The 17,037-nt window shown below is 39.4% G+C and overlaps 1 protein-coding gene across 2 annotated transcripts in view; it reads left to right on the forward strand.

Annotated features, from left to right (window-relative positions):
- LOC101746347 (laminin subunit alpha lam-3) overlaps nucleotides 1–17,037 on the forward strand; it is a 150,379-nt gene that overhangs the window by 23,712 nt on the left and 109,630 nt on the right. For both annotated transcript variants that reach the window (XR_005244604.2, XM_038010598.2), the window contains exons 2-3: nucleotides 14,237–14,417; nucleotides 14,970–15,135. Coding sequence is in view for 1 of the 2 variants with exons in the window: in XM_038010598.2 (XP_037866526.1) it covers nucleotides 14,237–14,417; nucleotides 14,970–15,135 (347 nt within the window). In the remaining variant the exon portion in view is untranslated. The remainder of the gene's footprint in view (nucleotides 1–14,236; nucleotides 14,418–14,969; nucleotides 15,136–17,037) is intronic.

The raw sequence follows: 17,037 nt of genomic DNA on the forward strand, positions 1-17,037 counted from the left end.
AAGCATCATTTACTGCAAAACCTAACGACAGCTTTTATGAACTTTTAAAAAACATCATTAAAAGTCTAATAACAAATTAACGATTACAAAAACCGTTCCGAACGTAGGCTGCGACTGTCTCGAAAGTTCTTTTGTATCGATGTCCGAGGGTTGAGTCGGGTGGAGCTAAAAGCGAGTTTGAAGCCATAAATTTAATGAAGTGCCCATAAGGACACCTTTAACGGGCGTCTGGGTGTCGTGACAGCGGCGGCGTGCGTCAGGTAAAACTCCAAAGAGTATCTATGTATTCAAACCATTCAGAATCATTCGTTCTAATATCATAACAACAATACAATGATACAGCGTTAACATTCTGTTCTGTATTAAGAGTATTGAAAAAATATAATTTGCGTAATTACTGGTGGTAGGACCTCTTGTGAGTCCGCACGGGTTAGCAATAAAAAAAAAGGAAAAAACGCACGAGAACAAGCATACACGGATCCCGGATATCTGTAACAAAAGCTTCGATCTGTCATAGAACCCTGGGCTTATGGGACATCAGTCAGTGTTACAAGCCATTTAACCGATCTTATTCGTAAACTTCCTGCTCTGCGTCAGACTTCTTCTTCAAGCGCGTTCAAAACATTGGAGGGTGCAGGTGATCAGAGTATACGAGTCAGTCTTCATTGACGATACGTCCTCGTCGAACTCGTGGGGTACGACGAAGAGTTTGATGAGCGAATTAAGCTATATGACACAGCCCACTGAGTTTCTCGCCGGATCTTCTCAGTGGGTCTCGATTCCGATCCGCCGGTTAAATCTCCTAAGCACGGCTCTTGCTAGGGCTAGTGTTAGCAAATTCTCTCAGGTTGAGTCCGTGAGCTCACCCCCCCGTCCGGGCGTAGCTGAAATAGCCTCTTAGGCTACCAGCGAATAGGTAGGAAAAAAAAAGAAATTATGAAAATACAACAATGGATTTGTTAATTTGAATTGAACGTTTTTTTTTATTACTCAATATTTTAAACAGGAAATATTTTGAAACGGTTAGATGTATCGCGCATTCGCTCGGGTCCAGATAGGAGCCCAGGGCGCCGGCGCTCGGGGCGGTCCGCCGGTCCAACAATACATTCGGTTAGGCAAGACACACGCTGAGCGATACAATAGTCGCTTTGTACTTGTGGCACATCGGAGTATTTTTAGAAAAAATATATTTTTAAGTTTTAGGCGAGGACTTTGGACTCTTCAATAAAAAATTAGACGTACCTAATTGTGGTAATTTTTTTCCTACCTATGCTGATTGCCTTGAGAGGCCACGACAAGAGGGTTCTCATGTCGTGCCGCCTTCTCAAAGTGGCGCAATGATACCGACTGTAGATACTTACTGACTGAGTCAAGCTCCAGGTCATCATGGAGATCCACGTTCCTTAGGAACCATGATGTTCCGACGGCTGTCCTGCAAAAATGGGATTGAATAACTTGAAGGGGTTTCAAGTTGGTGCGGGCCGCGTGAGCGAACACTACACTTGCATACGCCATGACGGGGCGTATGCAAGTTTTGTAGAGTGAATTGTGGTAGTAAATGCTTATTCAACAAATACTGAGACTAGCATATGTATTTAAAAAAGCTTTATTGCGATGTCGAGTTTAATAGAAGATGGCGACGATGAACTTGTAATGTCTATGAGCTCCAGTATCTGTTTAACATCGGGTGAGCCGTGAGATCAATCAACAATCTACGTAATGAAAAACCCTGGATACACAATGGACAGCTACTAATAATAGAAGCAATGACCGTTACTGACTCATAAGCTATGTCAATAGTCAAATACAAATTGGCTATATAACACTGAAGCAGTGCAAGTGATATAAAGTTATTTATCTGATAAATTTAAAATTAGCTGTCTAAGCATATTTTTTTTACCCTTGTAGGCAGAATAGCATACGGCCCACCTGATGGTGAGTGATTACCGTCGCCCATGGACTTCAGCAATGCTAGGAGCAGAGCCAAGCCGCTGCCTACCGCTTAATACTCTCCACAAGCCTCGTTTGAAGAAGGACATGTTATAGCGCTCGGGAAACACCGTGGAGGGGAGTTCATTTCCAGATAATATGGATGAACTCTGCTCCGATGGCGGGAGGTGCGGTGATAAAAAGGAGATGAGGGGATCATCTCAAGGAATTCCTCAGAGCACCCCCTATGGAACATACGGTACAAAATACAGAGGGAACCGAAGTCCCTCCGCAGACCCATGCTCCAAACGAATATTTATTTAAATTAGAATAATTAAATTACGTAATGAAAATAAAACCAATTCTGCAACAATAGCGCCGGTTGAGCCTTCCCCGCAACAGTATGTGCCGAGCCTAAGCTCATTCGCCACGCTCAAATGGACAATACTCATTTAAGCATTGTTAAAGAATGAGTTCGCTCTTCAAAACTATTCAGCTGTTTTGAATGAATATATTTTTATTACTCTACCTTGGGTGATGAGGTCTAGCCACCTGAACAATGTGATTTTATAACAATGTTTAGATGCGGCCCAACCTTTTTTTTACGAATGAGGTATTACTGGTGAGGTCTTTCCAGTTTCACCAAGACCGGTGGGCGAGCAAAAGCTCAGTTAGGAGGGGTGGGGTTTGCTAATAGCTGCCCGAGCACCTACAAAGAAGACCTAACAACTCAGGAATAGTTGCTTCGCTAATGAATCTACTACCGTATCAGAATCGCGACCCGTGGAGAAGATCCGGCGAGAAACTCAGCGGGCTGATGCATGGGTTAGGTTGGACGGTTAGCGGGGTCCCTAACACTGCTCCTAGTGTTAGAGCTGAAGGCGCCTAATGCAAGAGTTATTGGATCTGATGGATCCGTAAGGACGTTTCTAGGGCGTCGACGGTGACTGGCTTCTGCATGATCAGTATTCGGGGAGTAGTCAGCGGTGGCAACGATAAAACGATTGTCATGGCGCACTGCCTTACATTAGGCCCAACCACGAACACTCCTGAGAGCACTTCTGATGAGATTTAGATTAACCGCTCCCTTCCTTCATCGGGGCGGTCTGCTCAAAATCATACAATAATCAGACTTGAATTAAAATGCAATCCTAACTCCATAGCTACTGTAATAAACTATTCTCAAAGTGCCATATTATGTATTTTTAAGAGGTGATATTCCATAAATAGTTTTCCTTAAATAAGTGACGCTAATACTTGTAAAGTTTCACATCTAAAATTATTATTTTATATTTTTCGTCGATAAACAAAAATATGGCGGGAAAAGAACAAGCATCGAATTATATTCGTTGTACGAGTATAATCTGTGCTCGAAATACAGATCAATAAAGACATGGAAGATAGTAATACAGTCGTGGCCTAAAGGATAAGACGTCCGGTGTACTACTCCGAATGAGTGATGCGACCAGTGTTCAAATCCCGCAGCCAATACAAAGTTTTCCATTGAAAAACGCTGTTAGCTCATGTTCATGAATGACTTCCACAATAAAGGAATAACATACATGCCTTCATATAATAATACAAATAAAAATCGAAAACCGAATTAATTTGCGTAATTACGATACTATTGAGACACAGACATCAAATCTCATGGTGGTTGGCGGTATTTACGTTATGTATGATATCTATAAACTTCAGTTCTCTGAGGCTGTGAGTTCGTTCACCTGTCTTTGGAATAAAACACATCATAATATGTAATTGATAAGAACGTATAATAGCTTAACAACTTTTTTTTTTTTTTTTTATTGCTTTCTATAGCAGACGAGCTTACGGCTCATCTGATGGGAAATGATAACCGTCGCCCATAGACATCCAAACTACATCAGTGACTCAGATGCGCTGCCTATCCTGGCCTGGATGGGCAGCCTTATGTATGCTACACCGGCTATCCTGTCCTTCAGACCGGAACACAGTATTACTGTTTTGCGGCAGAAATAGACAGGACGGTGGTACCGACCCGGGCGGGCTTCTACACAGAACCCTACCACCAGTCATAGTACAATAGTTTTACGACTTAAGTAAACTTAGAATATCTGATATGTCGAGTATAGCGGCAGCATCTCCTTATCGTCCAGCTTTATTGAACTAATTAAAACATTTGATCTGACATTTACTGTTCCCAAACATCCGACTGTCACGCGAAAACCTTTCTACTGGTGGTAGTTCCTCTTGTGAGTCGGGTATATACCACGAACCCGCCTATTTCTGCCGTGAAGCAGCAATGCGTTTCGGTTTGAAGGGTGAGGCAGCCGTTGTAACTATACTGAGACCTTAGAACTTATATCTCAAGGTTGGTGGCGCATTTACGTTGTAGATGTGTATGGACTCAAGTAACCACTGAACACCAGACGGGCTGTAAGCCACCCATCTAAGCAATAAAAATAAAAATAATGGTAAAAAATCGCGGATTGAAAGTTAAACACCTAATCCGAAACTCGAAACTACGTATCGCTGGGTACTTATAGCACCAGGTGTGTGGTGAACTCGATTGCTGTTCAGCAATTAAGGTAAATAAACAATTCGTCGTTCGCATTCGTGGAGTGGGGCGGTGAACCGGCGATTTCTTCCCAAAAATAACTCCTTTCTCGACCATGGTCGAGTGGTTAATTAATAAAAAAAAAAGTCGAGTTACAATGAACCTCCTGTCGCCGCCTTACACGCCAGAGTCCGAGAAGCTCCCGTAAGCTCATTAGCGAACACCAAATACGGAAGCTTGAGGATTTTTATGAGAATAATGAGTCTGTTTCCATGTTAGGAACATATTGATAATGTAAGTCATTATTTAGACCATAGTATAGAAGTTAAATCAATTAAAAACTACATGAAAAGATGATCTTACCGTCTACCTGTTATAGAGTAGTCACCATAGACATACCGAAATAAAAAGAATACTACTTGTTGTGACAAGATATCAATGCTTTTTAGTCTCAATACAAAAACCTACCTTTGAAGGATGTCTTTCTGCAAATATAGAAAGGTAGCCTCACAGGAGAGTGCCACCATTACGTCTATTTCCACCACGAAGCAATCACGTGTTCCGATTTTTAGGATAAGGCAATCATTATACAATACGACTTGGACTTCGTGTTTCAAATGACCTAAACTTAGCAACCGTGATCGGCTGCCAGTTATATTAAAAAAAAAAGTTATTTTTCTTTCAATTTTTTTATTGCTTTCGACAAACCGTACACTCCAACCGATGTTGAATGATCACCGGTTGAAGACGCCAGTGATGCTATGAGCGCAGTGAAGCTACTGCCCACGGCATACAACTCAAACCTCGCTTGAACAAGGACGTGTCAGGATACTCAGGAACCGGCTAATAACAAAGATCTCTGGAAAGATCTTCTGCCGTGAAGCAGTAATGCGTTTCGGTTTGAAGGGTGAGGCAGACGTTGTATTGTAAAAACTGAGACCTTAGAAGTCATGTCTCAAGGTGGGTGGTGGAATTTACGTTGTAGATGTCTATGGGCTCCGGTAACCACTTAACACCAGGTGGACTGTGAGCTCGTGACCACACAACTATGCAATAAAAATGAAATAAAAATATAGGTAGTAAGGACGAACTGAGTTCTAATGGCGGCCATTGCGACGATAAAACAAAATGATGGGATAATTTTAAACAGGTCCTTAAAACCCTCCCCTAAGCTACATATAACATTAATTTAGGATCAAATTAACATACTCAGGCAAGCGGATCGTTTGGAATCTCTGGGTCTGCGGAGGGACTTCGGTTCCCTCTGTATTTTGTACCGTATGTTCCATGGGGAGTGCTCTGAGAAATTGTTCGAGATGATACCGGCATCTCGTTTTTACCATCGCACCGCCCGCCACCGGAGTAGAGTTCGTCCAGACTACCTGGAGCCACTGCGGTCATCCACAGTGCGTTTCTAGAGGTCTTTTTTGCCACGTACCATCCGGCTATGCAATGAGCTATGACATGTCCTTCTTCAAACGACGCTTGTGGAGATTATTAAGCGGTAGGCAGCGGCTTGGTTCTGCCCCTGGCATTACTGAACTCCATGGGCGACGGTGAAAACTCACCATCAGGTGGGCCGTGTGCTCGTCTGCCTACAAGGGCAACAAAAAAAAAACTCAGGCAAGTTCTAAAAAAATCAACACGCCGCACTATAAGCCCATGTTCCATTTAGCTTTTAAAGGCGTTGTGGAAGATAAAGTACTTATTCAAATGGAGGCTCGCCACCGAGCGCGTCAATTTGCTGAAAATGATTTCGATCGCGAATGTTAATGACGCGCCTGAAGCGAGCTATCGGCGCATCTAAGAGCCCGAGCTAATACGGTAATTCTAGAGCCCTTTTAATTCCTGATAAAGCAAAGTGCGCGAGTTTGGTTGTTGTTTTACCTATCCAAGGTAAAAAAGAAACATCGTCATTGCTATTGTGTTGTTTTATGCCGAGTTGACATTTATGGGCTGATGATGATGATGATGGTATTACGCCGTCTTAAATTTAGTATTTAAGTTTTAAGGCTGTTGATACTTTAAGAGTTTTCTACTTTTCGAAATAATCACCCGGATCGTATGGAGCCTCTGAATCCACGGAGAGACTTCGGTTCTCTATGTGGTTTGTACTGTATTTTCCATGGGGAGTGCTTTGAGGAATTATTCGAGATGACTTCTTTATCTCCTTTTTACCATCGCACCCTCCGTCACCAAAGCAGAGTCCTTCTATATTATCTCTAAGCAGTGTCTTCATCCACAGTCAGTTTTGAAAAATATTTTTATCTGGCCTTGAAATGAAAATCCTTCACGGCGTTTTTCGAGAGCTATGGCATATTCTTCTAAGCAGTTCGCAACGGCTTGGTTTTACTCATGTCCATGATCGACTGTATTTAGTCATCATCAGTAGCACAGGTTCCGCATGCACGTATGCATATTCCGTATGCATACAGATGATGAAAAAGAATGCCCATGCTGACGCCCATGAGCGATGGTAACCACTCACCATCAGGTGGGCCGTATGCTCTCATCTGCCTATAAGGCAATAAAAAAAATTAAAATTAAAAATAACTAGAGAACTTAAGTCGTGGAGGCTATTAAGGGGTAGGATCGGCTCTGCCTCTAGCATTGCTGTCATCCATGGGAGACGGTAACCACTCACCATCAGGTGGGCCGTATGCTCCTCTGTCTACAAAAGAAAAAAAAGAAAATAAATAATAGCATTCTTAACGTAGTTTCGAGTCATAATGTAGGATTGGTAAAACGGAACGTATGAAAAGAGTATGGAACGGAGCGTTAAGATGTGAGTGAGAGAAAACGGAAAGAAAGAGAAAAGAATGACACACAGAATGACAGAGAAAAGGAAGATGGCTAAGACGGTTAAAAAATGAGCAAAGCGTCATAAAAGTGTTAATTAATTTTTAATTATTATTTTAACAGAAGATTTTGGAACAGTAGAGGTTTTATTTTATGCGCTGCGATTTCTATTCTATTATACATAAAATGCGATATAATGCTGTGTAAATATTGAAAATCCCTATCTACGATTCGCTAAATCTCTCGGAAAATACTAATGCTATGCGATTTTGATATTTCTGCCTACACCAATCAGTGACACGTCACAAGTGTGGTCTGCGGTATGTCCAGTGCAGTGCACATTGTGTGCTATTCTCGCGACGAGTCTTTGAACTCTACGGTCACGTTCGATGATAGGGGAACTTAGTGTGTCATTTTGCAACGTTCGCATATATGTAGCTAGTATTTATTTTATATAGATTACTGTAGATGGTCAAAGAATAGCACTCGTTGGTAATGGTTTTACAGGAAAACTGCCGTCGCCCTGTTTAGAACAGGAGCTTAATATTGTCTATATTTAATTACGGCAATTTAATTAAAACTTCATTGCACGCGAGAGAAATCGGAATATATTAAGATTATAATACGACAAATCGTGTCGTAAGCAATAAGTCAACCTAAGCTAGTTTCTAAGTTCCGTGTTTATTTCTGTAAAACCAAGACATAGAACAGTAACTCATCAGTGTGAAGTCAAAACAAACTATATTCTTTTAAAATAGGAAGACTCGTGCCGCTTCGTAAACACTTCGGCGGTTGAGCTAGTACAGCGCAGTGGTTAGAGTGAATCCAACTTTGACGTCACGATTAATGATATTGTCGACAAATTTTGATACTTATTTCTTAAATTATCTACGAGTTACTTTAGAACCCATATTTTAAAAGTGGGTACTATATATGCATTTAGAGAATTGCATCAAAACTGGGTGTCTCTCAGAGTATGAAAGTGTCTACTTTGAAATACGTGGTTGAAGGGTAATTTCTATTGTAACTTGTTTCCCACCATACAAACAGAAACGCATGGCTGCTTCGAACAACAGGTAAGAATGCAATTAAAAAGTTCCTTGAGTATGTTTTTTAATGATTATCGGAGCTCTAAAAATAAATTGGATAAATGATTCATAGAGACATTTTATTAAAGCAAGTTCCGTCGTAATGTGTCGAAGCCGTTTTTAAGATGAGCTACAAACTGATCCAAAGAGCAAAATGAAAAATACGTTTCGGAGCAATTAGTTCTGTGTAAGTAGGAGGACATTCGGATCATTTTTAAGCTCTAAGTGTACTTCATTTTTTTATGTTTTCTTTCGTATTTCTCAAACAGTCACGCACCCGTCGTCGGAGCAATGTTCGTAGTCAGTTTTCAGATTTTTCTTACCACCGACTATTCGAGAACTTCACGGTGTGAAATGAAGCGCATATCGTCGTTGTCAAATCAAAACCTTGCTATGTGCACTTTTTGAGATTTTTACTTTTTGGCTTTTTCGTAGTTCATAGCCCTATCTACCGTATAAAAAAACTGTTATGTTCCTATAGCTTTAATATTTACCTATAGCTTTCATTTGATATAAAAAAAATAGTAAAATTAATAATAAAATTTGAATTTTTAGTTCCTAAAAATTCACCTTCATAGAAAATTTTAAACGACAATGTTTTTACTCGTTAATTAAAAAAAAAGTTTTTACACATAGCAGATTTTGGTTTGACAGCGACGATATGCTGATTTTATACATTATCTGTGCATTTTTCACTCAATCACAACTTTGGCGCCTTTTTTCATAAAGTTTCCAAATAATTTTTACTCAATTAATTTTTCCACAAACCGACTTATTATTTCACCTGAGCGTGGACACAGACCATCCCACTTTAGAATGAACTCACCATGATATATCTTTCGTGAAACGAGGTTTGAAAACGAAGTTTTAAGCCGTAGGTAGCGGCTCAACAATGCCCCTAACATTGCCGTTGTCCATGGCTTGGCTAACTACTTGTTTTACTCGATTCAATAAGTCCAGCATATCACCCGCCATGTGCAGGTGGAAGTCAATAGATTTCTGCAAAATAAAAAATTAAACAAATTTAAACCGATAAAAAAGTCGCATCATAAAATCGTGAGTGTTTCTAACTCCGTGACCGAGACATTAACAGCGGCGTTGTTTAAAATAATCTCGCGCCGCAAAATAAACATGCTACTAACAGTATTGGGAAGCGGACGTGCAGGCGTCGCTTATTTTAAAACCTGGTAGCTTAATCTTTTCGCTGATGGCCTATATTAAAGCCAAAAGAGGGAGAAGGAGTTTATCTATGTATAGAAGTGTATTACGAGTAGTAGTGTTTAACGTTTACCAAAGCTCATAAATGGTAGAGCCAATGCTACATTCCGAGGTCAATATATCAATTGTTCTCTAGTAGTAACAGTTGTTTCACATTCAAATAATGCATACAAATACTTCGCGTACGAAATAGAATGTTGGTAGGATAAGGACTTGTATAATGTACTGAAATCTTCATTGTACCAAGTTCTTAATTAACACGTCCCTAACACCTTCACAACTGCAATTAATCAAATAAATACATAACAGGTTTGTTGTAACATCGTTTGCCATGAGTCCTGTTTGATACCACAGTATACATTACTGTTTAGAACTGAAAATAACGTCGTGGAAAAATTTATGGTGGAGAGAATGGTGGAGGCACTTAATGGCTATTGGTCTGTTATTCACTAGTAAAATTGAACGATGATTATATCAACTGCATAGCTTTTTATGTTTAAAGTGTGAGATGGCAGTAAATAAAACTTATTAAGTACAACTAGTGTTCATGATTATTTTGAAACTGAACCAAAATAGCTTCCACCTCAAGATTTAGATAATTTTTTTGTAAAAATTATAAATACATATAAAGTAAATCCTTTTTTTATCTTTAATTGAAAATTTATCGGGTATAAGTGCGGAGAAAAAAAACTTTACCAAAATTTTATTAATAGTACCAAAACTCGCCAATAGCTACACTAAAAAGATCGATTGACAAACAGACGAGAAAATAGTATTATTATAATGTAGATACTTTTTAGAAACTTATTTGTTTGTACGGCTCTATAGGTTCTGATCTCTATATAAATAGTACAGGTGAAGCGAAGGGTTGTAGTGATAATTGAACTTTAACGTTTGAATTGTTTTCTGGAATTTATATGAAAAAGAGACCACCATGCTTAGAAGTTTGGTTTGAGAAACTCAGTTTGGATTTTGGTTTCTTTTAACTTTTAATTTGTGGTAAGAAGATCTTACACTTTAGTATGGCTCTTAATCAGAAGATACGAGACGTGACTAGGACTGCTATCATCATTTCCGCATCTTCTCTCCAATCTTCCCAATCAACCTTCCAACCAAAGCACTCGACCGAAATTCTATAGTACATTGTGCACTAAGGCAGAAAAGTAGGACATTTCCTCCCGCGTGTAAGATGAGATGTCCTACTTTTCTCCCTTGGTGCACATCTGGTAGACATCTACAACGTAAATGTGCCACCCACCTTGAGATATAAGTTCTAAGGCCTTAGTATAGTTACAACGGCTGCCCCACCCTTCAAACCGAAACGCATTACTGCTTCACGACAGAAATAGGCGGGGTGGTGGTACTTACCCGTGAGGACTCACTAGAGGTCCTACCGCCAGTAAAAGCATGATTGCATCGTTGTTTAACAAAGGTACTGTACAGGTAGTAGTAGGCTAAACGCGTCCTACCAGCGGTAAGATCTTCCGTAATGAAAGAAACGTAAATACTGTAATTATTTTAAATTGTGTTTCTTAATTAATAAGTACAGTTAGCTAGCTCGGTAGTCGAGTTAAACGTGCGTAATTCCAAGTCCTATAACACCCCTTACTTAAGCGATGGCACTAAGTGAAGAGAGCGTCCAGTGATCATGTTTCTAAATGTATGTAATAACGCCAGGAAACGGCCGAGCGCACAGGAAATACTTTATGTAAGTTGTTTACATACAAATGTACGTTTGTTTAGTGGGACGATTAAAGTGACCCAGAGACGCACTCGGGCTAAATTTTGTGAGTCACACTTATGGCTCTCACGACATCTTATACAGGGTGTTCTAAAATGACTCAATGAAAACTATTATGTTATTGAAATGGGGTTTTTATCCGAGCTGGCGATGCTATACAATCAATTAACGTAAATTTATAATATTTTACGATTTTAATTACCCACTTCAAAATCACTCGTGAACGCGTGTAGAGTTCGTATGTACTGAGAAATATTCCTCTGCCTGTATCAATTTCTGAGCATACTAAAAGGAATACTTCGTTTTTTGGTTTTCATAAGTTATTTTCTTGTGTACATTTGTTTTTATTGCTTACATAGGTGGACGATCTCACAGCCTACCTGGAGTTAAGTGGTTACTGGAGCCCATAGACATCTACGTAAATGCGCCACCCATCTTGAGATAAAAGTTCTAAGGTCTCAAGTATAGTTACATAATTCTAGCATGTTATGATATCTGACTATACTGATTAAAAATATTGATAATGCGATAGGCGTCGGAAGGAGTCCTCAAGCGTTCCCAAAATATTAACCGAGTACGCCCCTGTAAAGTCCAATGATTAATGTTTAAATTATCTCTTAACAAGATTCCAAGTAAATTACAAATTTTCTTTCAAATGTTATGGGAATGAAGGCAAAGGAGATTAATTTCATAATTCCTCTGTAACATACTTTTTTCGTCTTAAAATTAATGGGTTTGAACTTTTTATTTATTCGATCTTTTGGTAATTACGGCCCTGCTTTCTTACGACGGGTTAACTATGAACAAAAGTAATAAATTTATTTGTTTGAACTATTTATTACCATCCATGACCCATTTTGTGGTAAGTTGTCAGCGTCTCTAATGGCCGTTGGTAGCCGCCAGGGGCATAGTTATGCCGCTGCGTACCCTGAAGAACTTTTTATGTCGCCGTTTGATGAATGACCGGATGTTCATAACCATTTTTTTTGCCTACATATTATAGTAACCTTGAGGGGAGGGTTATGTTAGGTTCATCGAGCGAGTAGGTGAGCTCGCGGAGCTCAGCCGGGCGAATTTACTAACACCAGCCCTAGCAAGAGCAGTGCTTACCCCTACCCATTAAGCAGATCCGGCGAGAAACTCAGTGGGCTTGCTGATTACCGAACCGCGTGGTGCGTGATGAAAATGATCTTTAGAAAAACACAGAGGATAGTAAAAATAGCTAACGCCAAAAAAGTATATAATATGTATGTATCTAATGTGAATAATGTAACTGGCAATTACTGCTTCACGGCAGAAATAGGCGGGGTAGTGGTACTTACCCGTGCGGACTCATAAGAGGTCCTACCACCAGTAATTACGCAAATTATAATCTTGCGGGTTTGATTTTTATTACACGATGTTATTCCTTCGCCGTGGAAGTCAATCGTGAACATTTGTTGAGTACGTATTTCATGAGAAAAATGTGTACTCGCCTACGGGGTTCGAACACCGTTGCATCACCGTTGCATCACTACATACGAATGCACCGGACGTCTTATCCTTTAGCCCACGATGACGACTGTATAAAACATTTCGCATGGCTAAGGAAGAATTCCTAAAATACTTCATTCAATTTATATCATCATAACATAGCGGATGACCACGCCATAAAGAAGACATCCAAATGCTCCAATCCAATATTCGCCTCGTGTTGTAAGTGCGGATGTTTCGTGGATGTTATTCATTCAACACACATGTTTGTCATTCAAGTTACTAGATCAACTGCCCTCATAATGATAAAGTATTATGAGTGTCAACATTATTTTCAACGCAAAATGAATCATTTCAACACTTTTGTTTCCATGAAACTATTTTTAGGAAACTCCCATTTCCCAGTTTAAGGAATTCTGTATTCTGATCTGTACTATAATTTCAAGCATGAAATCTATAAATTAATACGTGAAGCAAAAACTTTGTACACTTTTTTAAGAAAATTCCGCGGACGGAGGAGTATGAAAATTTCCACACTTATAGTTTATATAGAGAAGGAGTGCAGAATACTAATATTTTTTTGAAATTGTGCGTAAAATACTTAAAACCACCTTAAAACCAATTAAAAAAACATTACACACACTACCACGTATTTGAAACACACACGCATATATTATAACTCTTTTGTTTATTGTTAGCCTGTGGTCAAATTGAGAACAAATTAATATTGTTTGTCTTCAATATTATTCATAGATAATACACTTAACATTTTTATCTATAGTGTATCCCTGGCGAAATTTGTTATTATAGAGGTCTATGATAGTCTTTGAGAATAGACCCTTAACAATTTTCAAACCTATAATTTAAATTAATTATAGTCGAATTTCGACTACCGGGCGACTACAAGTAATTATAAATTAGCATAATTGCCGGTCACAAAGATCGTGTATTCACAGGGGTGGTCTCGTTTCTCTACTATTTTTCGCCACGAAGCAATTTCATGTGTTTGAAAGATGCAACACCAGGAAACAGTACAGTGCATAATATACATTACATTGGACTTTAGCCGCATAGTGCATAACACTGTTTGTATAGGTTCAGATCACAATAACAAAGGAGCGACAGAAACATCTGGATGCACTTGAGACTATAGATAACGCTAAAGCATGGACTTCACGACATGACATTATTAATTGTGTCTGACTCACAATGCCGCGCTCTACTCAATTCAAATTATCGGTCTCACTGTCAACAAATATAGGATTTTGAATTGACTTTGGACCTACTTACAGTTACCAAACCAAAATATTTGGCGGCAGATATGGGCAAGAGGGCTGCAAATATGCGAGATCGAAACTAATAACTACTACTAAATATTAGGAGTTGGGGATTAAGTAGATAAGTCTTTATGTAATAGTAGAATTGAACATTATGCAATTTGGTTTGTCGTAGGCCGGGCGGTGCTGGACCGGCTCGCGAGCACGACCGTGAGTGATGTGGACACGGTCACGAGCGCAGCGGTTAGCGGCTTGTTGCCCGCTCCGCTAGACGTCGCGCCGTACTCTGTGATCGCGGCCAATGCGACTTGCGGAGAAGATGGAGAAGAAGAATATTGTCGGGACACGCCGGGAAAGTAAGTGATTTGACTATGAAAAGCTCAGTCGTGCTTTGTGTGTACTTTCGTTTCTATGACTCCGCTCGCTTTTGTAAGCTTGCATATCTCGTATGTCAAATATTTTTGATTCTTTATTCTCGAATACAGATCGAAGTAATTTACCGACTGTTGTGCACAGCGGAGGTTGGGCTATATATATATATATATATATATATTTATTACTTAGATGGGTGGACGAGCCCACAGTCCACCTGGTGTTAAGCGGCTACTGGAGCCCATATACATCTACAACGTAAATGGGCCACCCACCTTGAGATATCAGTTCTAAGGTCTCAAGTATAGTTACAACGGCTGGCCCACCCTTCAAACCGAAACGCATAACTGCTTCACGGCAGAAATAGGCAGGGTGGTGGTACCTACTCGCGCGGACTCACAAGAGCTCCTACCACCAGTATATGCACGGAATAGATAAATAAGTTATCTATTCCGTGAGTATATGTATATATGTATATTTTTATGTTTGTTTCTCGCTGTGGTTAGTGTAAATCTCATAGATGATATAATATCCAGGCGTGGAACCGTCTGTGATATCTGCGAGGGTCCGGACGGCTCGTCTTTCCGCAGACATCCGCCATCACACGCACTGGACGGAGACACTTCAACTTGGTGGCAAAGTCCTACATTGGCTGCAGGCGAGCAGTATAAACACGTCGAGTTAATCACAACTTTGCCAGACGTAAGTAAAACGTGTATCTTTCTTAATTAGGCGAACGGTTTTTGGTTAGTAATTGGGTCGTTGAAAGCTTCGAAAATTCACTGATTTCACTGTTTTTATTTTAATTACTAAGACTATTTTTTATTTATTTACTTAATTACTAATTTTTGTTTTAATTACTAGACTAAAAAAAAAATATCTAAGACTGGTGTTTTACTGTGTATTTTTTTTAAGCTACAACAAATTTCACTTTTTGATATTTTTGATACATTTTGATTAAATTTCTCTAATTGAATTTATTATGAATCATTAGTTAAATTAGAAAAATGTGCATAATATAATTACGGAATCAGAGATATGCGTGGATTATAGGCATGTGCCTAATGTACTTTTGATGTATAGTGAGTCGGATAATCGATAAAATAAGATAATAAATTATTAGATTTATGAAAATTCTCTGGGAAGATTCGTTTAAAATTTGGGCGGTGTTTTTAGTTATCACCATCAGACCTGCACCTGCACGTAGAGATTTTCGAAAAACACGTGCTACGGACTCTTGCAAGGTGAATGACCGTTGTTACCTTCACTTTTATTCAAGAATGGTTATCTTCATTTGAAATAAGCAGAACCACAATAGTCTGTTAAAAAATTATTTGGATTCTGTTGGTGTCTGGTGTAGACAGGTTTTTAGCTAAGCTTTCGGGGAGCTCATTCACACCTGCGTGAACACCGGTAACCTAAACTCAATGTTTCAATCAAATTCAAGTAACAGCTTTCCGACTGAAAAGCTCGACTGCATTACAGCGGAGATTGATAGCTTTGTCAGTTTTGTTTTTATTGCTTAGATGGGTGGTCGAGCTCACAGCCCACCTTGTGTTAAGTGGTTACTGGAGCCCATGAACATCTACAACGTAAACGCGCCACCCACCTTGAGATACAAGTTCTAAGGTCTCAAGTATAGTGACAACGGCTGCCCCAACCCTTCAAACCGAAAGGCATTACTGCTTCACGGCAGAAATAGGCAGGGTGGTGGTACCCACCCGCGCGGACTCACAAGAGGTCCTACCATCAATAATAAATCAGTGCGGCAAGGCGGTTCTGGTAACGTAAATAATAAACAAAATAAATAAGCCTTCGAGACACTGTTCGGTGAAGAGACTCGCCCATGCAAGACTTGTCTAAGCCGAGACTCGCCCACACAATGACCGTGACCTTACAACTGGGGTCGCTTAAAGAAAACCACTTCCTATCGTGCAATAGAAGTTCGCTCTGCTCAACAATGACTCAGTCATACAATATTGTTGTCTGGTTAAAGCTATGAAAACTGGTATGCAGCAGTAATATATGTAGTACATTCCAAAGGCTTTATCCGTAGATGTGAAGAAGTAGTTTTTTTGACGATTTTAATACCACGAGGACCAATTTTGATCAGATTTGTTTTCGTCGCTCTACATATTTGTTTCTTCATATCTCAATTGTAAAACTCTCCCACCCTTCAAGTCGGACATTTCAGTACACGCGGCAAAAATAAGGATAATGATGGGACGTACACGTGCAGGATAATACGCTTAACTACAATACAGTTTTATATATTTAATAAGCGATCATAACGCGGTGCCCTCCGCACGCACATTTTTTTTCTTTTATAATATTAGAAATTAACACACTCTTCCTCAGAACGGGAGTTCCCAAGCTATAAAGAACATCTAGAATGAACGTAGTCCTATAGAAAACCCATAAAACCTATAGAGTACCTAGTCATACAATTATCCAACCTTCGATAAAAGTCTCAGAAGAAATAGCATACATTTTAATCGTTAAATATTGCCGCATTTTGCAAATAATAGATGCACTTTAGTATTTTCATTCGACGATAGATGGCGCTCTAACATATTTATTTTCGCGCCAACTTTTTTTTTCCTT

Source organism: Bombyx mori, chromosome 4, assembly GCF_030269925.1.
Source record: "Bombyx mori chromosome 4, ASM3026992v2".
Lineage (NCBI taxonomy): Eukaryota > Metazoa > Arthropoda > Insecta > Lepidoptera > Bombycidae > Bombyx > Bombyx mori.